The sequence below is a fragment of the Geotrypetes seraphini genome, chromosome 2 (assembly GCF_902459505.1).
Source record: "Geotrypetes seraphini chromosome 2, aGeoSer1.1, whole genome shotgun sequence".
Lineage (NCBI taxonomy): Eukaryota > Metazoa > Chordata > Amphibia > Gymnophiona > Dermophiidae > Geotrypetes > Geotrypetes seraphini.
Window position 1 is genome coordinate 868506 of NC_047085.1, and position 24138 is coordinate 892643.

Here is a 24138-nt window from a genome sequence, read left to right on the forward strand (position 1 = left end):
CGAGCCAACAAGACAGGGAGGAGGAGAATGTTGTCCACAGAAATAGAGAATGGGGAGTGGGTTTAGGCAGGAAGATAAGGAACTCAGTTTAAATAGCGATTGCACATCCAGGCAGCAACGTCAGATAAAAAGCTAAGACTCGGGTCTGGATTCCTGTACAGAAATTCGGTATAAAAAAAAGTAGATCTGGAAATTATCGGCAAAGAGCTGATACTGAAAATCTTGTGAGGAGATCAGTGCCCAAAGGGAGTGGGTTTATATGGAGAACAGGAAAGGACCTAAGAAAGAGCATTACAGTACACCGGGATAGCAGAGGACCTCCTCCCCCCCCCCCCCACACACACAGTGCAATAGGAGAGAGAGGATTTATCTGAAGATCTGATTCCCATACCCCCTGAAGAGAAAGTAACAGACAGCACAACTTACCATCTTGGTGCTCAAACTCCAGCAGCACAGATCTACCACGCTGTTTACAAGAGCGGACAGGGCCTCCTCCAGAGCGACGCTCATTTTCAAAATACAGGACCAGAAAATCCAATTCAATCTCTTCTGGGAGTTCATCCACCACAAGCACAGCCCGTGGAGAGGGCACCTCCTCCATCCTAAGAAAGCATGCACCTATGTCAGGGAAATAAAGAAAACAGCTCCCCCCCCCCCACACACTAATTACAGGAGACATCCCCAAGAGAAAACATCTGCAATTGGAACACAGAATCCCTTCTCCCACACCTAGTGCAGGGGTCGGCAACCTATTTACAGCAAAGATTTACAAGGTGTAGCTTCTCTCCCATCCATGTCACCCACCCCCTACTACAAATTACTGCACTGGCTGCCAGTCGAGGCAGGAATAATTTTCAAGTTCTCCTGCATAGGTTTCAAACTCCTACGTACTGGCTATCTCACTTCATATTCTACAAACCAGAAACTGCTATCTTTTTGCAAACCCAAGCATTACCAATTGTAAATACAAAATCTTTCTGGATAGAAATTTGGCTAGACAACTACATTACTAAAGCTAGACTGACCTACAACGCTTTTAGAAAACTCATAAAAACTGCCTTATTCGACAAATACATCACCTAATCAGAATCTTCACTGAACACTTCTTTCTTTTCTCGTTCAGAATATACCCCCTCTGAAATCCTAATCAATTCGGGACATTTCTTCTAATATGTCCCCCCTGAAAATTCTTAAACTGTATATTGTAATTTTCGATGTATTTTTTGTAATTCACGACCTTTTCCTAACAGGTCTTCTCGGAAATTTCTTAGATTTTCGCATTCTCAAAGTTGATGTACTCTGTATTTTCTCTAACTATCTGCATATTGTAACTCGCTGAATGTCCAGCTCTCTTGAATGTAAACCGCCTAGAAGTCGCAAGATTGTGGCAGTATAGAAAAATAAAGTTATTATTATTATTATCCAACCCCTCGCAGGTCTCTGCACCTTTCATCCCTCCCTTAAGAACATAAGAATTGCCCTACTGGGGAGAGGAAGTGACGTCATCTCGCCGAATGGCAGCTTAAAGCAGAAGCTCCGTCGGGCTTTTGCTGCACTGCGCGCTGAGCGCTTCCAAAGAGAGGAGTTTCGGCCACTTTGTGGGTGATCCGGGGTCCCCTTTCCATGGCGACTCGAAAGCGCCTCGAAAAATTTAAATTTTTTGGAGATCCGCCCGAGAAATCGGGCTTGGAGGCGGCGAGCAGCGGGGGGGAGAAAAAAAAGATGGCGGCCGGATCGGCGATTCCCTCCGAGTCGGAGGATGAGGGCCTGCCAGAGCAGATGGGGGATGCTGGAGAGCTGCCCCCGAAATCAATAACGGACTGGTTCAAAGACTTGAAGGCAGAAATCGTTGGAGTGAGGGGGGATGTCAGAGCTGCAATAATGGAGCTGAAATCTGAGGTCAGTGCATTGGGAGCCCGAGTCTCGGCTTCTGAAGACCACGTGGCCACTCTTACTGCGGAGGTGTCTACAACCAAGGATGTTACTGGCCGCATATCTAACGAGCTCCGGGACCTACAGAATCAAGTGGAGGACCTTGAAAATCGCTCTCGGCGCAGCAATCTGCGCTTTAAGGGAATCCCTGAAACTGAGGCTTACAGAGACTGTAAAGCGGTGGTTAGAGCTTTTTGTGAACACCTGCTGCGAGCTGACGGGGCGGATGTACCGGAGACCATTGTGCTGGTACGTGCCCATCGTAGTCTGGGAACTGCCCGAGCCCAGGGCACCCGGGATATCATCGCTTGCTTTGGGGAGTTCTCCCTAAAGGAAAGAATTTTGCTGGCTGGCCGTCGACAGTCTGCTCTCCGGTGGAATGATTTGGCTGTGGGAGTGTTTCAGGACCTGGCTTGGACTACTTTGCAGAAGCGGAGAGCGTTTCATGAAGTCACGCAAGTGTTGCGCTCTGGGGGCCATAGATACCGTTGGCTCTTTCCCTTCGGCATGTGGCTGACTATTAATGGTTCTTCTAGACGTGTGAGCACGGTGTCGGAAGCCTGGGCGGAGATGCGAGCCCTGGGCTGTGGGAATCTACTGGATGCAGACCGGCCTCCGGCGGTGGCTTCTACATCTGCGCAGAGTGAGCCTTGGAGCACTGTACTGCGCTCGGGCAAGAAGTCAGCGAAGCCCCAGTCCTGAACACACCGGTTTCCTCTTTTTCTGGTTAGCCTTGATACCAGGCTTTGCCTTGGCTGGTTCGGAGTGGACTTCTTGGAACTTTCTGGTGGAGCTGGAGGCTATAGCTAGCCCTCTGCTTTATTGGACTGGAGATTTCTGATAGCTTTGTGCTGTCCAATATGTTACCAGTAATATTGCCGATTTAGCATGTAATAGTGCTAAGGTTGTCTGGTAGTATTGCCAATTTTGCATGTAATATTTCAAAGCGTGGTTGATGGGTGGTTTAGTTACCTGGCTGTTTGGGTTTGGACTGTGTTGTGTGTTACGGTTGGTCTGCTGGGGGTTGGGTGAGTGGGGGGAAGGACTGGGAGTTGAATACAAGGGGGGGGGGGGGGTGGAGTGGCACATGGTGACAAGGTGTGGAGGTATTCTTTGGGAGTTTCTTGGACATAGTGGAGGGGTGATGATTGCCTGTAGGGGAGGTTTGCACTTTCTCCGCGCTGGCGAATCCTGGAACTAAGGGTTCGAGGCAGCATGGGGGAGGGGGGAGGGGGGTGGGGTCTGGGGGGGTTAGGGTGGGGAGGGGGGGGGGAGGAGAAGCTTTTCACTATAGGTTCGTGGAATGTTAATGGGCTTAATAGCCCGGGTAAGCGTAGTATTGTATGTAAAGAACTGGCTCGACTGCAATGGGATGTTTGTTTACTTCAGGAAACACATTTGAGGCCTCGAGATGTGGCTGTCTTACGTTCCCCCCTTTATGATCAGATTTGGACTCACCAGGGGGCGACTCCAGGGAAGAAGGTGGGGGGCTTGGCTATATTAGTGCGCAAGGGCTTGGGGCTGGTGGTTAATCAAGTTTATCGTGATAGTGCAGGGCGATGTTTAGCCCTTGTGGCTACGTTACAGGGTCGCACCATAACTCTTCTCAATCTGTATGGCCCCAATACAGATCAGGCCAGCTATTTTGGGTCTCTTAAAGCGGATCTGGTTGGGTTGGTGAAGGGGTCTGTGTACCTTGGGGGGGACTTTAATGTTACACCAGATGTTGTTTTGGATCATTCTGTAGGCGGGACTCGCTCTCCGTCTAGGGCTGCTAGACGGGCTTTACTGTCATTGTTCTCTTCTCTGGGCTTGGTGGACTGCTGGAGGTTGTCTCATCCCACACAGCGTTCCTATACTCATTACTCACATGCACATAAATCGTATGCACGTATAGACGGGCTATGGACCCATCGAAATTCGTGGGGGGGGATTCGACAAGCTGAAATAGGAGCTATTCAAATTTCTGACCATGCGCCAGTATGGGTGGCCTGTACGGGTTACTGGGCTGGGGAGGGACGGCGTTTCTGGAGACTCAATGAGTCTTTATTGAAAGATCCTGTGGTGGTTCGGGAGGTGAATGAGGCGGTAGACCAGTACCTCCAGATTAATGATAATAACACGGTTAGCGATGCGACTTTGTGGGATGCCCTGAAGGTGGTGGTGCGGGGTATTTTCATTAAGTGGGGGGCTCGTCGTAAGCGTCAACGGGCGCAACGTTCATTGGCATTGCATGAACAGTTAGAGCGGTTGGGGAGGCAGCATCAGAGACACCAGGACCCCTTGGTGTATGAGCATCTTCTTAGGGTAAGGGCGGAACTTTCTTTATTGCAGATGGGGGAATATGAGTTTTTGAGAGAGCGTTTGAGTCAAACGGTTTATGAGTATAATAATACCCCGGGATCTCGACTGGCTCGGCTTATTAAGCTGAAGCAAGCGAGAGCAGCTATTACAGAGATAAGGGATCCGCGGGGTACGGTACATCGTTCAGACTCGGCTATTAGCGCGGTCTTCCTTAAATTTTATTCTGATTTGTATCAGAAATCCGGGGGGCGAGATGCAATGGCTCTGGAGGGATATCTCTCGGAGTTGCGGCTTCCTCGGCTTTCGGACGTGGATAGAGATATGCTTAATGAACCTATTGAATTGGGAGAGGTCCTGGGAGTCATTGCTAATTTGAAGTTGGGGAAATCGCCTGGCCTGGATGGGTATACTAATCAGTTTTATAAACTTTTTCGGGAGATTCTCGCTCCGCTGTTGGTTAGAGTTGCGAATGGGATACGGGGAGGTTCATCGTTGCCCTCTACTATGGGAGAGGCTGGGATCACAGTCCTGCTTAAACCGGGTAGGGATCCTACTGGGTGTGGGTCATATCGACCGATCTCCTTATTGAATACGGATGCAAAAATTTTAGCAAAGGTCTTGGCGCTTCGCTTGGGCCGGGTTCTGCCCTCTCTGGTGCACTTGGATCAATCGGGTTTTGTTCAAAGGCGGCAGGTTGGTGATAATATTAGACGAACGTTACATCTCATGTGGGCGGCACAGAGGTCTTCTGCCAAGATTGCCTTTTTGGCAATTGATGCGGAGAAGGCTTTCGATCAGGTTGACTGGGAGTTCTTGTGGGAAGTGATGACTCGGATGGGGTTGGGAGCTTCTTTTTTGGCCTGGGTGCAAGCCTTCTATGCGGCCCCCAGAGCCACAGTGCGTGCAAATGGGGTTTATAGCGAGTTTTTTTCCATAGGGAGAGGCACTAGACAGGGATGCCCTTTGTCTCCTCTGTTGTTTGCTCTCTCTATGGAACCTCTGGCCATTCGTATTAGGGAACATGGTGATTTATTAGGGGTGATGATTGGGGATATGGAACATCGATTAGCACTGTTTGCCGATGATGTGTTATTGTATGTCCGAGAACCGGAGGTCTCGTTACCTATTTTGGTGGATCTTTTGTTGGACTATGGGAGGGTTTCGGGGTTTACGGTGAATATGGATAAATCTGAACTGTTGAGTGTAAATTTAGGGGCTGAGGATCAGCGTAGATTAGCTGCCCGGTTTCCCTTTCGCTGGGCTCCTGGGGTTATCCGCTATTTGGGGATTCGTTTACCGGTTGATTTATCCCAATTATATACAGCTAATTACGCTCGGATTATTCACCAAATCCGGACTGATATACAACGCTGGAATGGGTTTTGGTTGTCTTGGTGGGGTCGCATTGCAGTTTTAAAAATGAATATTTTACCCCGCTTGCTTTTTCTCTTTCAAACGTTACCGATTTCGGTTCCCAAATTGGTGTTGAAACAGTTGCACACTTTGTTCTTTCGGTTTATTTGGCAGGGGAGATCCCCTCGTATTTCCAGAGCTGCATTGTGGGCGGCCAGGGACAAAGGGGGGCGGGCGGTGCCGAATTTGTTCTGGTATTACCGGGCTGCTCAGCTGCGGCTCCTATTGGATTGGGAAATAGCGGACTTTAAATTGGCGGTACGCATGGAGCAGCATTTTGTGGGTCGTCCCTGCTTGAAACATTGGCTTTGGTCCTCGTCCATGGGGGGCCGGACGGTGGCGGTTCCGGGGAATCCGTTTTTGGACCATCTAGTGAAAGTGTGGTGTGTCACTCGAAAGCGTTGGGGGGGTGGGGTGGTCCCATCGGTGCTTGGTGCGATGCGGGAGGAGCCCATGTTCCCGGCCGGTGGGGAGAGTTCTGTTTTTGTGCGCTGGGCGCAGTTGGGGCTACACACCTTTAGGGATGTGCTTCAGAAGGGGGTCCTGGTGTCTTTTGAAACCTTCAGAATCAGTGCTGCCTTGCCCAAAGGAGATTTTCTAGCCTATTCTCAGATACGTCATTTTCTTCACTCCCAGAAGTGGGATCGGGAGCCTATTCAGTCTCTAGATCCCTTGGCTCACTTGTGGGTCACACTTAGGGGCCTTCCTAAACCGGTTTCTGTTCTTTACCAATATATTCGGGGCTCCTTTTCTTTCCCGGCTCTCTACCAGCGGGCTTGGGAGGTGGATCTGGGTTGTACCTTCTCGGTTGGGGAGTGGGCACTGATCACTACAGAAGTAGGCAAGGCATCCTCTTGTGCACTTATTAAGGAAAATGCCTATAAAGTGGTCATTCGGTGGTACTACACGCCGGAGCGACTACATCGAATGTTCCCTGGTGCTTCGGTATTGTGTTGGAGATGTGGGTTGGCTTCGGGGACTTTTTTGCATATTTGGTGGGACTGCCCTATCCTACAGCCTTATTGGAGGAAGGTCGTGGGATGTTTATCACAATTGTTACAAATTTTATTGCCCTTTTCTCCACAGGGATGCTTGTTGGGCCTTTATAATGTGTGTTTATATTCCTGGCAAACCAAACTTCGACGCTGGGGTTTGGCGGCTGCCAAGTGCTTGATTGCTGCTCATTGGAAGCAGGAACTGGCACCTACTCAACTGGATTGGACTCTTAAGCTTCAATTTATTTATCAAATGGAACTGTCTATTGCAAAGCGTCATGGTTACTATTATACTTACACACGGACTTGGACACGAATCCTTGAAAAAATCGAATCTTTGTTTTAAGCTTCTTTCGGGGGGGGGATGGTGGATGGGGGGACTCTCCTGCAGAACCAACAGGGAGTCCCTCTTTGTTAGTGGTAGTGCGGGGGGGTGGGGGGATATAGTGGAGTTAGGGTTACTGCTTTCTACTGGGGGATTGTTGGTAGGGGTGGGAGCACTCTTTGATGATTGTATTGTTGGGGGAGCATGATGAGACTTATAGATCTCTGGTTGTGGTTTTGTATGCTTGTTTGCACCTCTGTTGTTTCTGCTATGCAATTTCTGGTGTGTATAATTTTATACTCAAAATCTTTTAATAAACATTTAATGATAAAAAAAAAAGAATTGCCCTACTGGGACAGACTGAAGGTCCATCAAGCCCAATATCCAGGTCCCAAGTACTTAGCTAAATCCCAAGTAGTAAAACAGATTCCATGCTGCTTATCCTAGGAATAAGCAGTGGATTTCCCCAAGCCATCTCAATAATGGCCTATGGACATCTTTTAGTAAATTATCCTTTTTTTAAACCCCGCTTAACGATTTGGGGGCCATTGACAATTTATTGTAATAATAGACACCATTTTCTAGTGAAAATATATTTGCAAATGAGGGGAGGATGGTGGTTTATAGTTTACTGTGGGTTTAATCAAAAGAAAAAGAATATTTATATTGTATATTTTTGATTAAATGTTAAAGGAAAGGGAGGAGGGGTAGGGAATAAATTTATATATTTGATGTTATATTAGAAAGAAATTCAAGTGATGTATTTAATTTCAAATGTTTTATTATTTGTACACTTGATGCAAGATTAAAAATGAATAAAGAATTTAAAAAAATAAAATAAACCCTGCTAAGCTAATTGATTTCAACCATATTCTCCAACAATGAATTCCAGGGTTTAATTACACTATGTGTGAAGAATATTTTCTCCAGTTTGTTTTAAATGTACTACTTAATAGCTTTATCACATGCCCCCCTAGTCCTAGTATTCTTGGAAAGAGTGTACAAGCGTTTCATATCTACCGTTCCCTTCCTTGCCCCTCCCTCCCAAACCATAGTCAAGGTTCTCTTCCCTCTCCAGACCCCTACCCTTTAATCTCCCTCCCAACCCCATTATCCCCTCCCGCCCTGAGTATACTGAGGTACCTGGTGGTCCAGCAGGAGCCTTTGTGGCAGAAGCGCAGCCCTCTCACTCCTGCCTCCTCATGGCTGCCTTCTAAAATGGCTTCCGTGACCTCTTGTGGAAACTTGTAGTACTACAGGAAATGCCACAAGCAGCTGCGAGAGGTCACAGCAGCTATAGTTGTGTGCAAAAACCCTGCATCACTTGACTTGGTTGATGCATTTTAAGAACATAAGAATTGCCAACTCCGGATCAGACCTTAGGTCCATCAAGTCCAGCGATCCACACACGCGGAGGCCCCGCCAGGTGTACCTGGCATAGCACACGCGGAGGCACCATTTGTTATTTATCATCTTATTTAATTTTCTATTCTACTATCATATGTTCAGTTACCGTACATGTATATTTTATAAAAATATGCCTTTAAATAAATTTTCAGGCCAAAGAAATTTTGTTGAATATTGGCAATGATAATGCATTGTGCTCATGTGGCTGTATGATATTATATTCTGTTATATTTCTTTTATTTCTATAGATATCCCTGAAGAGGGCTGTTTTGTCCTTTCTACTGCTTTCAATATTTGATTGGCCAACCTTTGTTCTTGCAGACAAGCTGCTACCATTCGGGAATAGAGTGGACCAGCTTCACCAGATGCTCGTGGGTAATGATCCTATTCCAAGCTTCAATCAATGACACAATCAGCTCTTGCTTCGCTGTTGGCTTTTTTTCTTTTTTAAATATTTCCAGTGACAGCTTGTGCCACAGGTTCTCAATTGGATTGAGATTTGGTGACTGAGCAGGCCAATCAACTGCCTTCACTCCCTTCGTGTACAGTTTTTGTTTGACGACATGGTGCATTATCATCTTGAAAGAACAAGTTCTCTGCTGAAGGCAACATCATTTCTGCAGGATTTCAACGTACACGTCTCCCTCCGTATTTGCAGTTTCAGTAATCGCGGTTTCGATTATTCATGGTTTTTATCTTGCTGGCTCCCCGCCCCAAATTATATCAGCTTGCATAGAGAAATCGCCGATTCCAAGCATTTACAGAGAAAATCGCCGATTCCCAGCACTTTCTTCACCTTGTTTTGCCCCTCCTTCAGGAACAGGCCAGGTCTCCCACCGTGTTATTTGCAGTTTCACCATATTCATGATGGTTTTTAATAGAAAACAGCAAATAACATATGAAACAGTTATTCGCAGTTTTTCTGTAAATGTGGGTCTGTTAATCCCCTATCACAGCGAATACGGAAGTGTACTTTCACTGCATTTACCATGTCCTCTACAATGTGAAGCCGACCGACACCATTTGCTGCCATACATCTCCATACCATGACCTTTGTAGGATGCTTAACCAACAGGTTAAAGCATTCAGGCTTGAATTCTCCTGGATATCTACGTAGATACGTTCTGCACTGATCACCCAACATGCACAAAGTGCTCTCATCACTAAATAACACCTCCCACATTTCCTTTGTCCGCTTGTCATATAGCACAGTTACTTACCGTAACAGGTGTTATCCAGGGACAGCAGGCATATATTCTCACATGTGGGTGACGTCATCTACGGAGCCCCGATGCGGAAGCATTTTCAAGCAAACTTGATTGAAGATTTAAGTTTGCTCTGCTGCTCCACGCATGCGTGCCTTCCTGCTCCACTAGGGGGTGCATCCCCTCGTGGTCTCCAGTTCACTTAACTAGCAAAGAAGCCAACCTCGGGGAGGTGGGCGGGTTGTGAGAATATATGCCTGCTGTACCTGGATAACACCTGTTACGGTAAGTAACTGTGCTTTATCCCAGGACAAGCAGGCATGATATTCTCACATGTGGGTGACCTCCAAGCTAACTGAAAAGGGATGGAGGGAAGTTGGCAATTTAAGCAAATAGATTTCGTAAAACCGATTGGCCGAACCGGCCATCGCTCCTGGACAGTGAGTCCAGACAGTAGTGGGAGGTGAAGGTATGAACCGAAGACCACGTGGCAGCATTGCAGATTTCCTCAATAGGTGTGGACCTGAGGAACGCTATGGAGGCTGCCATCGCTTGGACCTTGTGTCCTGTTACTCGACCATGCAGCGTGAGACCAGCCTGAGCGTAGCAGAAGGAGATGCAGTCGGCCAACCAGTTGGACAAGGTGCGCTTGGAGAATGGGTGACCTAACCGGTTTGAGTCGAAGGACAAAAACAATTGTGGGACTTTCCGGTGTGACTGAGTACGTTGGAGGTAAAAGGCCAACGCTCTCTTACAGTCAAGAGTATGGAGCGCCACCTCTCCGGGGTGAGAGTGGGGCTTGGGAAAAAACACAGGCAAGACAATGGACTGATTGAGGTGAAAATCAGACGCTACTTTAGGCAAGAACTTTGGATGGGTGCGGAGTACCACCTTGTCGTGATGGAATACCGTGAAGGGTGGGTCCGCTACCAGAGCTTGTAACTCACTAACCCGCCGGGCGGAAGTGAGCGCGAGCAGGAAAATCACCTTCCAAGTGAGGAATTTTGGGTGGCATTTGTCTAGGGGCTCAAATGGAGGTTTCATTAGTTGAGCCAGAACCACATTAAGGTCCCAAACCACCGGGGGAGGTTTGAGAGGGGGGTGGACATTCAGAAGACCCTTCATGAAGCGAGAGACTAAGGGATGGAGCGAGAGGGCTTTCCCTTCCAGGGGCTGATGAAATGCCGCAATCGCACTGAGGTGTACTCGAATGGAGTTGGTCTTTAGGCCGGAATGAGATAATTGAAGTAAATAGTCAAGGACCAGAGGGACGGGGACCGACACCGGGTCCTGGCTGTGGGAGGAGCACTAGGTTGAGAATCTGGTCCACTTTTGGGAGTAGCAGGTTCTCGTCGAGGTCTTTCTAGAGGCCTCCAATATCTCCTTGACTGATTGAGACACGGGGAGAGCAGTCAGGGGGAGAGAAACCAAGCATTCAGATGAAGAGATTGAAGATTGGGATGTAACAGCGAACCCTGACCCTGTGATAGTAGAGAGGGAAACAGAGGCAGAGGCAGTGGATCTCTGACACTGAGTTGAAGTAGAAGGGAAAACCAAGGCTGGCGTGGCCAGCGAGGAGCAATCAGGATCAGGGTGGTTTGTACTGTTTTCAGGTGGACAAGCGTCCGCAGTATCAGAGGAATCGGCGGGAACGCGTATAGGAACCTTCCCTCCCAGTCGAGGAGGAAGGCGTCGGCCTCGAGCCGGTCCGGGGAGTACATCCGGGAGCAGAAGAGAGGCAGCTTGTGGTTGTGGGGGGATGCGAATAGATCTATTTGAGGCGTCCCCCACTTTTCGAACACCTGTCGTAGGATCTGAGAGTGCAGTGACCACTCGTGTGGCTGGAGGAGGCGGCTGAGTCTGTCCGCCAGACAGTTTTGTTCTCCTTGTATGTACACCGCTCGAAGGAAGGTGTTGTTGGAGATTGCCCATTTCCAGAGGCGCAGGGCTTCCTGGCAAAGGGACCAAGACCCTGTTCCCCCTTGTTTGTTTACGTAGTACATTGCTACCTGGTTGTCGGTTCGGATGAGAACCACTCGGTCGTGGAGCAGATGTTGAAAAGCTACAGCTGCAAGATAGATGGCCCGAAGCTCTAGCACGTTGATGTGGCAGCGACGGTCTTCTGCTGACCACATCCCTTGAGTGCGTAGGCCGTCCAGATGGGCTCCCCAAGCGTACTCCGACGAGTCCGTGGTGAGTATCTTGCTGTGGGGTGGGGTGAGGAAGAGCAAACCTTTGGAAAGATTTGAAGAGTCAGCCCACCAGCGGAGCGATCGTTGCAAGGAAGGCGACACTGTCACGGGGCGGTCGATCGGGTCCTGGTCTTGACGCCATTGAGAGGCCAGGGTCCATTGAGGAATTCTCAGATGGAGGCGGGCGAAGGGTGTGACGTGGACGGTGGAGGCCATGTGGCCCAGAAGAGTCATCATCTGCCGAGCTGATACCGAGGTCAGCAGGGAAAACCGTCGACTCAGGCTTACTAACGCCTCTAGATGCGGAGGGGGGAGGAAGGAACGGAGGCGAACCGTGTCCAGCGTGGCCCCGATGAACTGTAGGGACTGGGAGGGGCGTAGTTGGGATTTTGGGAAGTTTATCTCGAACCCCAGACTTTGTAGGTAGGTAATAGTCTGTTGGGTCGCTGAGATAACCGCTTCCCTGGACGGGGCTTTGATCAGCCAGTCGTCCAGGTAGGGGAATACCTGGAGGCCCTGGGAGCGTAAGGTTGCTGCGACCACCACGAGGCACTTGGTGAAGACCCGAGGTGACGATGCTAGGCCGAAGGGAAGGACATGGTATTGTAGGTGCCAGTCCCCTACCTGAAAACGCAAGAACTTGCGGTGAGCGGGGTGCACTGGGACATGTGTGTACGCCTCCTTCAGATCGAGGGAGCAGAGCCAGTCGCCCTCGTCGATCAGGGGGTAGAGGGTCGGTAGGGAAAGCATCCAAAATTTTTCTCGTATCAGAAATTTGTTGAGGCGTCTCAAGTCTAGTATTGGGCGTAAGTCTCCCGTTTTTTTCAGTACCAGGAAGTAACGGGAGTAGAAGCCCTTCCTCCGTTGGTCAGGGGGAACCTCCTCCACTGCTCTCAGGCGAAGCAGGTCTCGAGCTTCGGAGAGGAGTAGGGGTAGCTGCGTCCGGTTGGGAGGGCAATTCCTTGGGGGGTTTTCCGGAGGAATGGTCCGAAAGTTGAGAGAGTATCCTGATGAGATCACGCCAAGGACACATGCGTCCGACGTGACTTGTTCCCAGCGAGGGTAAAAGGCTTTGAGGCAACCCCCGATGGGAAGAAGGCCTGGGACTATGGCAGAGGGGGCCCGCCCCCTTCCGCGTATCCCGTCAAAAGGACGGGGATGGTTTGGTAGTCGCAGGCGGTTGGGACTTGGGCATGGCCCGGTGGTGGGCTTGCGGACGCCTGGGTGGAGGCCGCGCGAAGGCAGGAGTGGATTTTTGTGGGGAGCGGCGCGGAGGGGCCCTATACGGCCTGGACGCGGGCGGTTTGGGCTTTTGTCGGACGAGGGAGGCAAACGAGCGTTCGTGTTCGGAGAGGCGTTTTGTAGCCGCCTCGATAGTGTCATCGAACAGTTCTTTTCCCACGCAGGGGAGGTTAGCCAACCAGTCCTGTAAGTTGGGATCCATGTCGACCAGGCGTAGCCAAGCTAGTCGGCGCATGGCGATAGCAAAGGCTGCCTCTCTGGAGGAGAGTTCGAAGCCATCGTAGGCCGCGTGGAATAGATGGAGGCGTAGGTTGGAGAGGGATTCCAAAAGCAGGCTAAAGGCTCCTTGGCGGGAGGCCGGTAGGTCAGTCTCAAAGGCTCTCAGTAGTCCAATGAGGTGTTTGAGGTAGGATGTGAAAGTGAAAGTGTAGCTTTGCACCCTAGAGGCCATCATCGCATTTTGATATAGTCTCCTGCCGAACTTGTCTAGGGTTCGGCCTTCTCGGCCTGGGGGGATCGCCGCTGAGACCCGGGAGGGGTGAACCTTTTTTAAGGAGGATTCTACTAACAGCGACTGGTGGGAGAGCTGTGGTTGTTCAAATCCCGGAAAGGGTACTGTACGGTACTTGGCCTCCATTTTGGAGGGCACGGCTGTGACCATATAGGGGGTCTCCAGGTTCCTGAAGAGAGCCTGTTGGAGTATCGGGTTAGGCGGTAAGCGAAGGGACTCTCTGGGTAGTGATGGCATATCCAGTTCCGCTAGGTACTCTTTAGAGTATCTGGAGTCGGACTGGAGGTCTAAATTCAAAGCGTGGCCCATGTCCTGGACAAAGCGTGAGAAGGATGGTCGGGATGTTCCCGAGGCCCCGTGTGGGGTCGGTGAACGAGACCTCCATCGGGTGGAGAAGGAAGGGGAGGCTTCCCTCGAGTAGCGAGGTTCCTGCTCCAATCCAAGCTCCGAGACCGGGGAAGTACTGTGAAAGTGTTCCGGGGTCGTGGATCTCCGACGTCTCGAGAAGCCCCTCGGAGACGATGCCGGGGTTCGGGGTACCGATCGATGTCGAATCGGTGACCTCGACCCGGACTCCCTTGGTGAAAGCCCGAAACCTCGGATCGGAGCCCCGGTCCGAGGGGGAGTTCGGAGGATGCGTGGGTTGGAGAGTGATAACTCTGCCACCCTCAGCGGTCCCATACGAGGTGTAGGTGAACGGCCTCATAGAGTGGGGGAACCCCGGGCCTTCTTAGAGGTACGGCGGTTCGAGGTTTCTGTTGGTTTAGCCCGACGTTTTGCCCTGTGGCGGTCTGTGGAGGGAGAGCGCCTCGGGTGCCTCGGCGAGGAGTCCAAGGAGGATGAGATGCGGCGAAGTTTGCGCACTTTTCCCCGAGGTGGCTCGACGCGAGGCTCAGGCTGGTCTGGCACATGCGGGGTCGAGGTCGAGGCAGAGGCCGGTTGTAGATGGGCCATTGCAGCGGACAGCTCCGACAAGATCATTGCTCGGAGTAAGTCCTGGAAGACGGGCACGGACAGCATCGAAGGCAGCGACCTCGTATCAGAGTATTCCCGTGTGGTAGAGGCACGGCCCGAAGGCTTGGAGGGCTTCGTCGGGGCTGTAAACATGGGACTTCCGCCATGCGTCGCCGTTGTCCCCGAGGTTGGTTTCTTCGCTGGTACAGAACCTGAAGAGGGGACTTACCCGGAGCCGAGGCTTTCTGTTGTCCCGAGGACTTCGGAGTCGAGTCTCGAGGCGATGCCGAGGTATTCGGGGCCGAGGTCAAGGCCGGGGCCGACCTCGAGGCCGAGGTAGAGGGTTGGTATGGGGCGAAAAGATCCGCCATGCGGGCTTTCCTTCGACGGAGGGCCCGGTTCTGGAAAGTAGCGCACTGGGGACAGGAGTCGGTTGGATGAGCGGCCCCCAGGCAGAGGATGCACCAGCGATGCAGGTCTGTGATGGAAAGAAGCCGCTCGCACCGGGTGCACTTTTTAAAGCCGGTCAAAGGCCGGGACATAGAATCGAAAGTGACCGCGGCTCAAGTAGCCACGTGGCCACGGGGACCCGGAAGCCTCCGGGTCGGTCAAACGAAGCAGGAATCAAGTTGAAGAAGAAAAAATTTTGCGCACAGCGACTTAAACAATGAAAAACAAGAAAAATCGCGGTGCTAGAAGGCAGTTGGGGCAGAGCCTGAAAAAACACGACTTCTAGGCTCAGCGGAAAATTTTGAACTGGAGACCACGAGGGGATGCGCCCCCTAGTGGAGCAGGAAGGCACGCATGCGTGGAGCAGCAGAGCAAACTTAAATCTTCAATCAAGTTAGCTTGAAAATGCTTCCGCATCGGGGCTCCGTAGATGACGTCACCCACATGTGAGAATATCATGCCTGCTTGTCCTGGGATAATGCACAGTCCATGCTATTCTTCGCTTTCTTTGCTGCTGTCAGTAGTGGTTTTTTCCTAGCTTTACACCCTCTCAAACCAAATTCCAGGCACCTACGCCTCACTGTGCTTGTACTGTGTTTCCCCGAAAATAAGACCTACCTCAAAAATAAGTACGATATTGGGGTTCAAAAAGGGTTTGGATGATTTCCTGAAGGAGAAGGGGATTGAAGGGCAGTGTTCTCCCCAGGGCTTTTTAGCTGGGCGATCCGCCCAGCTAATTTAGATTACCGCCCAGCTGTCATCTATCAGGAATCCTGCTGTTGCCGCCGCTCAACATAAAAAAAATTCCCCCCAAAAAACATCTCTCACCGGCTTGGAGATGCGAACTCATGCTTCGGGGCTCTAAGGTGTGCGTGCCGGCTTCCCTCCGAAACCGGAAGTTACTCGGGGGGGGGGGGGGGAGAAGAGAAGGGAAGCCAGCACGCACACCTTAGAGCCCCGAAGCATGAGTTCGCTACGGGCTAAGGCAGGAGACAGGCAGAAAACTGGTTAACGACGGATGGAAACTTACAACTTGCTTTGGGCCTTTCTCGCTGTTTCCGCGAAGGCAGGACCCGGCAATGAGGAAGGCCCAAAGCAAGTTGTAAGTTTCCATCCGTCACTGACCTATGCTTAATGACGCAAAAATAGTCACGGCGCAAGAGAAGCCTCCCCTTCTCTCGCTTAGAAACTTCACCGCAGCGCAGGATGCCTATGGTGCAGGACAGGACACTGAACAAATAAGACCTTGCACTCTCTACCACACTGTCCTTCGCAACCTTGCTGGTTATCGCAGGATATACAATGGCTACCCGACGCAGATCTTCTACCGTAACGGGGTCCCTTTCTTCGTTGGCAGGAAATTGGTGATCAATGGCAAGCATGTGCCCACTTTTGACACCCTCCTGTCAGAGTTGACTGCCAGGCCATACCTACGTCGTAGCGAACAAGGAATCTCCGGGAGCTCGAGTAGGTGACGTCATTGTGCGAGGGGGGTTGACGGTAGTAGAAGTCAGGTGGACTGGTCTGGCCTTGTACGTTATAGGGGTGTGAGTGACATATGACTGATTACTAGGTTTGAAAGGGCCAAAATTAATTTGTGGATATGTTTTTATACTATTTTATATTTAGTAATTTGTTACTGGAAAAAATGTGCAGGTACAGTAGTACTGTGGTATTTTTTCCCCCCAGGATTTGAAGTTACTGTAAAGTTATTAAAAGTTTGTTTAGCTCTTGTTAGGATAGTAATTGTGAATCATTTCTAACCAAAATTTGTTATGTCTACTCAGTAAACAGGGATGTTCAAGATGCTGAGTGCACAAAAAAAAAAAAGAGGGAGAGAAAACGTAATAAATGGTGAACTTGTGTCATATGAATATAAAGGAGTGAAAAAGCTAATATAAGGGGCCTGTATGCAAAAACTTAAATAGCTATGTGTAGAAAATAGCTTGGTTTGCATCTTGGAGATAAGGTTTTTTAAAATTGAAAATGCAAAATTATGCCAAAATTTCTGGGATGCGGTCATTCGTCCCCCTTCCTCCCAGCAGGTCTACCATCTCTCCTCCCACACTAGGTCCAACATCCATAGTCAGTGGAATGCTTTTTTGTTTGGGGGGCCCAAAAGCACTGCCCAGGCTCCACCCCAGACCCAGCCGCCATACTAATAATAGTACTAGTTGTAAATGCCATTTCTTCCATTCATTTTTCACATACACACAATATAATCTTATTCATAATACATAATGGTAACCACAAAATTAAACTACACAAACCACACTCTTTTACCCCTCCCCACTTTGCACAGCATTTCTAATTCTCTCCTCCACCCCCATGTGCTATGTCTACCATCTCTCTCTCATTCCTTCCCTTGCTGTAAAGGGAGTGAGAAAAGCATGATAGAGGGATCCAGGGTATATCACTCCAACTCCTTCTACTGCCATATCCAACATTTCTCCCTCTCTCATCCCCCCCGGACTGGGTGCAGCATCTTTTACCCCTGCCCACCAGCCCCATGCCCAACATTTCTCCTTCTATTACCCCTCTCCAGAACCATGCGACATCTCTTCCTCAATTCCCTCCACCACTAGGTCCAACATTTCTCAGGGGTGAGAAATTTCGGGGTGATGCTAGGAAGTACTTCTTCACCGAAAGGGTGGTCGATCATTGGAACGAGCTGCCTCAGCGGGTGATTGAGGCCAGCAGCGTATTAGATTTCAAGAAAAAATGGGATATTCATGTGGGATTTCTAGAAGAGTAAGAATCAGGGAGTGGGTCATTGGTGTGGGCAGACTCGATGGGCTATGGCCCTTTTCTGCCGTCATTTTTCTATGTTTCTATGTTTCTATAACATTCTTCCCTCTTGCATCTGTCCCACTGTTCCCTCTCCAACACCACATCCAACATTTCTCCCTCTCATCTCTCTCTACCTTACTCCTCTCCCACCAACATGTCCAACAATTCTCCTCTTTCTTCCTTTCCCCATGTACACTATTTCTTTCCCTCACACCCATGCTCAACAATTTTCCCTTTCTATTCCCTCCTCCACCTCAGCATCTCTTTCCTTCTATCCTTCCATCCTATGTCCCAAGTTCATACCCCTTCCCTCCCTTCCTTCTGTATCCTTCTCTTCCTTCTGTATCCCAAGTTTGTGCCCCCTCTCTCCTTCCTTACTGACATTTTCTCTGCGTACAGTGTGCTTTGTGTTTTTTAAAATTTTATTGTTGGTTGATCATTTTGACTTGGTCATTTTAAAAGTAGCTCGCAAGCCAAAAAAGTGTGGGCACCCCTGCTGTAGAGCCATTTCTTGTATGACTGGATTAACTATATTTATCTTTTTTTTGTTAGTTGTTTAAATTCATGCAGAAATAAATGGCTAGATTGAACCTAATGACTTCATTAACGTCCTTCCCTTTTTTAAACCTCTATACCATTTGAAAGAGGGCAAATATCCAATTATTCCCTTCTAGAATTGAATACTTCTTAAATTTAATAAAAATATTCTGGCACAAGTGTCAAACTTTAAAAAAGGAAGTCATATTGAGCATTGGAAAATAATAATAAACTAATAAAAAATAGTACACATTTAGGGCTCCTTTTACTAAGTTGTGATAGTGGATTTAGCGTGCGCAGAATTACCATGTGCACTAGATGCTAAAAGCCAGCATTGAGCTGGCTTTAGTTTTTCCGCTTAGCGCGGGGTTTGCGTGTGCTAAAAATGTTAGCGCACCTTAGTAAAAGAGGGGGTTAATTTTCCCTATCCCACCCCACCCCACCCGGCTGGAAAAAATTTCTGGGGAGAACACTGAAGGGTATAAATAGAGGGTTACTATGTAGAATATTAAATGATTAGGGAATAAACGGTTTAGGTAAAGGATCACTTCCAGGTCACGGACCTGGGGGGCCGCCGCGGGAGCGGACTGCTGGGCACGATGGACCCCTGGTCTGACCCGGTAGAGGCAATGCTTATGTTCTTATGTTATGTTCTTATTTTCGGGGTAGGTCTTAATATAAGCTCTACCCCAAAATTAAGCTCTACTTCTGGGATTCACCGGCAGCAACTCTTCAACCCACTCACCCCTGCCGCCACACCCACCGCGCAGCCGAACACCTGCTGACCCTCCATCCTTCCTTCCCCGCCGACCGCGAGCAAGCCCTACCTTCATCCAAAGCAGCGTCGGGCTGGCAGCACTGCTTCGGCCTTGTCTGTCGGGGAATTCACTCTGCTGCGTTACTGATGTCAGATTCTTGTGATGGCAGATTCTTGATCCCTTGATTCTTGTGATCCCTTCAAAGCAGCATACTGATGTGAAACTATTGTTAACTCATTGATGCCAATATTCTATCTATTGTAGCTCACTGACAATGGTCAGCCCATCTCTTTTGTAAACTGCATAGTACCGAAAGGCTTTTGCGGTTTATAAATAAAAATCTATGTTATGTTATAGGACACTATCTTATTTTCGGGGAAACACGGTACTAACCATGGCTGAGCACTTGTTCTGAACAAACAAAAACTGTTTTTAATGCAAATCCCACCCTCCAAAATAGCAAATTACACCCAAAGTGGAATACAAAAATAAAAATATAAAATTACTTCTTAAAGGAAGACAATTTCTTCGCAATTAGTTTCCCTAAGATTTTAATACTGAATCGTCATTTCTATTCGAGGAGAAAGGACCTCAGACAGGTTTTTTACTGCATACAAGTCAGCTGAAACAGCTGTTCAGCTGAATAAAACCATATTTTAATCATTGGTCCTCCTCAATTCTTCTAGTTTGCAAAATTTAGCAATCAGTTCCAAAGTCAAGACTGGAAACATCACAGTCTGCTTAATAGATTACAGTCATAAGTGCAAATCAACGGAATACCATTGGTCGTATAAGTATTGGTGCTTTGTGAGACCTATAAGCTGGTGTCCTGTTGATTTGCAATTATGACTAATCTATTAAGCAGACTGTGATGTTTCCAGTCTTGACTTTGCAACTGATTCTCAGAAGAAGTGAGTAGGCAAAATGGGCCTGTCAGGATCAGTGGTATAGATCAGTGTTCTTTTTACACCTATCAACCAGCGGAAATAATTATTTCGTGGACCGGAAAACTACTAAGAACATAAGAAGTTGCCACCACTGGGTCAGACCAGAGGCCAATCACGCCCAGCAGTCCGCTCCTGCGGCGGCCCATCAGGTCTGTGACCTGTGAAGTGGTTCCTGACCATTTCTGTAACCTACCTCTACATCTATCTGTAACCCTCAATCCCCTCATCCTTTAGGAACCTATCTAAACCTTCCTTGAAACCCTGTAGTGTGCTCTGGCCTATCAGAACCTCCGGAAGTGCGTTCCATGTGTCCACCACCCTCTGGGTAAAAAAGAACTTCCTCGCATTTGTTCTAAACCTGTCCCCTCTCAATTTCTCCGAGTGACCCCTTGTACTTGTGGCTCCCCACAGTCTGAAGAATCTGTCCCGGTCCATCTTCTCTATGCCCCTCAGGATTTTGAAGGTTTCTATCATGTCTCCTCTAAGTCTCTGCTTTTCCAAGGAGAACAACCCCAGCCTAAGACTTAAATTTTTTTAAAAACCATTACCGCCCCGTCCCCGCGAGCTCAGTCCCCACAAACCATCTAATCCTATCCGCACAAGCCTCAGTTATGATTTTATATTGAACATATTTTATTAAAGTATAAAAAGAAACAATATTATGTACAATTGTCATTTTATAAATACAAATAATACAGGGCAAGGATCAACAAAACCCCCATCTCCCCTCCCCTTCACTTCACATATATCCCCTCTACTATCAAGAAAACTGAACAAGCCAAATTATTACAGAATGCTAACAAATGTCATGCTAACAGAATAGCACAGTCACACATAGCAGGAATGGTGTTAGGGGGAGTGCAACTAGGGCAACTGCCCTCTGGTCAGAGAGAGCCCTAAGCCAGCTGGAAGCTAAAGAAGCACTGCCTGGGCTTTGCACTCCCCAGTTATGTCTAACATCAGCTCTAGCAGGATATATATTTCAAATCTGATATATTCTAATCACAAGATAGAAATAAAATTATTTTTTTCTACCTTTTGTCGTCTCTGGTTTCTGCTTGCATCATCTTTTCACTCTCTTCAATCCAGCATCTGCCCCTTCCATCCACTGTCTGCCCTCTTCCCCTTCCATATGGTATCTGCCTTCTTTATATGCCCCTCTCCCCTTTCCATCCAGCCTGCGCCCCCCTCTTTCCATTTTACATGATTCATTCCAGCTTCACTGCTCTCATCATTTTTCTCTCTCCTACACCAGATCTAGCATCTTTGTCCCTCTCTCCTTATTTATCATCTGACCCCATTCCTAGCATCAATCTCTCTCTACTTTCTCATTCCTCTGTCTCTTCCCTTTCCCTCATCTGATCTCTCCATTCCATCCTGACTCCTTCCCCTCCTCTAATCTCCCTGCCAGCTGTTTCCTTCCTATTTTCCTCCTCCCCTGTCCAGCGGTACCCCTTCTCCCTTTCCTCCTCCCCTTATCTAACAGTAACTCTCTTCCCTTCCCTTTCTCTCCTATCCAGCAGTACCCCCTTCCCTTCCCTTGTCCAGGGAGTACCCCTTCTCCCTTCTCTCTCCAGCAAATGTTTCTCTCTTTAGGCTAGTGGCAGCTCTGTGTCCTTTTAACTTCGGCACATAGCTGCCCCTAAGCAGTAGTTTAGCCGCGGTTTCATGAGGCAGCCTCGGGGCCTTTGGTAGGCCGGCCCACATCACATCATCAAAGCGGGCTGACCTAGCAAAGGCTCCGAGGCTTTCTCATGAAACCGTGGCTAAACTACTGCTTAGGGGCAGCAGTGTGCCGAAGTTAAAAGCACATAAAGCTGTGCTGCTGGTCTGGGGGTGTAAAGACAAAGGCAGGAGGCATACACGGCAGGAGTCCCGGCGTAGCGACGGCAACAGGAAGCACCTTTTGTTGCTGCGGGCAACCGAATCCTTCACAGACCAGCAAGATTTTTTTGCGGCCCAGTGGTTGAAGAACACTGGCCTAGATATACTGAATATATTTAATAAGAGTAATTTAAGAATTTTTAAGGATTGCTAAATTTTGCACACTAGAAGAGGAGGAGGAGGACCAATGATTAAAATATGGTTTTATTCAGCTGACTTTTATGCAATAAAAAATACCTGTCTTGAGGTCCTTTCTTCTCGAATAGAAATGACGATCCAGTATTAAAATCAAAAGGCAACTAATTGAGAAGAAATTATCTTCCTTTAGGAATTGATCAAGCACTTGTTCTGCCAATCTCTCAGCAACTGACGTGATGTCGGTTTCCTATTGCCAAGAAATGTACATTTCAACACTCAATCTTGTCTGTAACTTGTCTTTCTTGGTCGACCTGAACACCGTCTAGCCTGTGTTCCTCCTGTCTCCTCCTTCTTCTGAAGCACCCTGATCACTGTACTTTGATTGCATCCCACCCGCTGTGCTATCTGCCAAGAACCACTATTCAAACCCGGTTTTCCTCCAACAAGAACTGAAATTTGGTCTTCATTGCTATTGATGTCACTGGCCAATCAGTCTGAATGATACCAATAGCAGGAATCCCAGAAATGTATAATTCCTGCCATGTAGTGAAGATTAATACTGATTTGTGAATTTTGATTCAATTTTCACCCAAACTCTTATTCCTGTTATCAAAATCATTCTGATCAATCTGATGGCACTGCATAGTCACAGTTATCAAGGAAATACATGGAATTATACTTTTCAGACAAAATTATGTTCAGTTAATAGCTTAAATTATGTTAACTGAGTCTCAAATGACTAAATACTTGAATTTCATCATGTGATGCAAGACTTTTGCACATCACTGTATTTTAGAAGGTAGTTATGAGGAGGCAAGAGGGTCGCGCTCCTGCCACAAAGACCCTCGCTGGACCACCAGAAACCTCAGTAGGCCTTGGGGTTGGGGGAAGGGGGTTGCAAGGGAAGGGAGAGTGTGGCGCAGTGGTTAAAGCTACAGCCTCAGCACCTTGAGGTTGGGGGTTCAAACCCACAATGCTCCTTGTGACCCTGGGCAAGTCAATTTATCCCCCCATTGCCCCAGGTACATTAGATAGATTGTAAGCCTGTCGGGACAGACAGGGAAAAATGCTTCATTACCTGAATGTAAAAAGGTTCTGAGCTCTTTTGGGAGAACAGCATAAACAATTGAATAAATAAAATAACTAAAAAATTAAAGGTTTGGGGCCTGGAGAGCCACAGGTTGTCGACCCCTGGCTTAGCGGTTACAAGTTGCTGCCTCGGCACCCAGAGGTTGCAAATTTCAATCTCAGCAACGCTTCTTGTCACTCTGGGCAAATCACTTTACCCTCCACTGTCCAGATATTGTAATTACGCTTTGAGCCTGCAGGGACAGATTGGGATATGACCCAGGGTACCTCCAGGTTTCAAGACTAAGCTGGACAAGTTCCTGCTAAACTGGGATGTACACAGGTGAGGCTGGACTCATTTAGAGCACTGGTCTTTGACCTGGGGGATGCCGTGTGAGCGGACTGCTGGGCAGGATGGACCACCGGTCTGACCCAGCAGCAGCAACTCTTATGTTCTTATTACTATTCAATGTAAACCGCTCTGAACTTCTCGAAGACAGTGGGAGGAGTGGCTCAGTGGTTAGAGCTGCTGCCTCAGTACTCTAAGGATGCAGGTTCAATCCAAGCAACTCTGGACAAGTCACAAAAGTCACAACTATCCACTGCCCCAGGTACCACTGTTAGATTAGGGACAAATAGGGAAAATACATAAGAGTACCTGACTAGAACATGAACCACTCGTATATCAAAATACTAATACACATAAACCTGTGCTTATAAACCTAGAAACATGATAGCAGATAAAGGCCAAATGGCCCATCTGCAGTAACCATTATCTCTTCCTCTAAGACCGAGGTGTACTCCTCGAGGGCCATAATCCAGTCAGGTTTTCAGGATTTCCCCAATGAATATGCATGAGATCTATTAGCATACAATGAAAGCAGTGCATGCAAATAGATCTCATGCATATTCATTGGGGAAATCCTGAAAACTCGACTGGATTGCGGCCCTCAAGGAGGGACTCTGACACCCCTGCTCTAAGAGGTCCCATGTGCCTATCCCAGGCTTTCTTGAATTCAGACACAGTCTTTGTCTCCCCCACTTCTTCCGAGACACTGTTCCATGCCACCCTTGATCAGAAAAATC

General features: G+C 48.4%; 1 protein-coding gene across 3 annotated transcripts in view; it reads right to left on the reverse strand.

The window, feature by feature from the left end:
• Positions 1–24138, reverse strand: part of PARP10 (poly(ADP-ribose) polymerase family member 10) — a 183996-nt gene that overhangs the window by 154519 nt on the left and 5339 nt on the right. For 2 of the 3 annotated variants that reach the window (XM_033934016.1, XM_033934017.1), the window contains exon 2: positions 427–602. In XM_033934016.1, coding sequence (XP_033789907.1) covers positions 427–601 — 175 coding nt within the window. In that variant the 5' untranslated portion in view covers position 602. Of the gene's footprint in view, positions 1–426; positions 603–19084; positions 19213–24138 lie in introns of all 3 variants that reach the window. The other variant, XM_033934015.1, reaches the window with a different exon arrangement.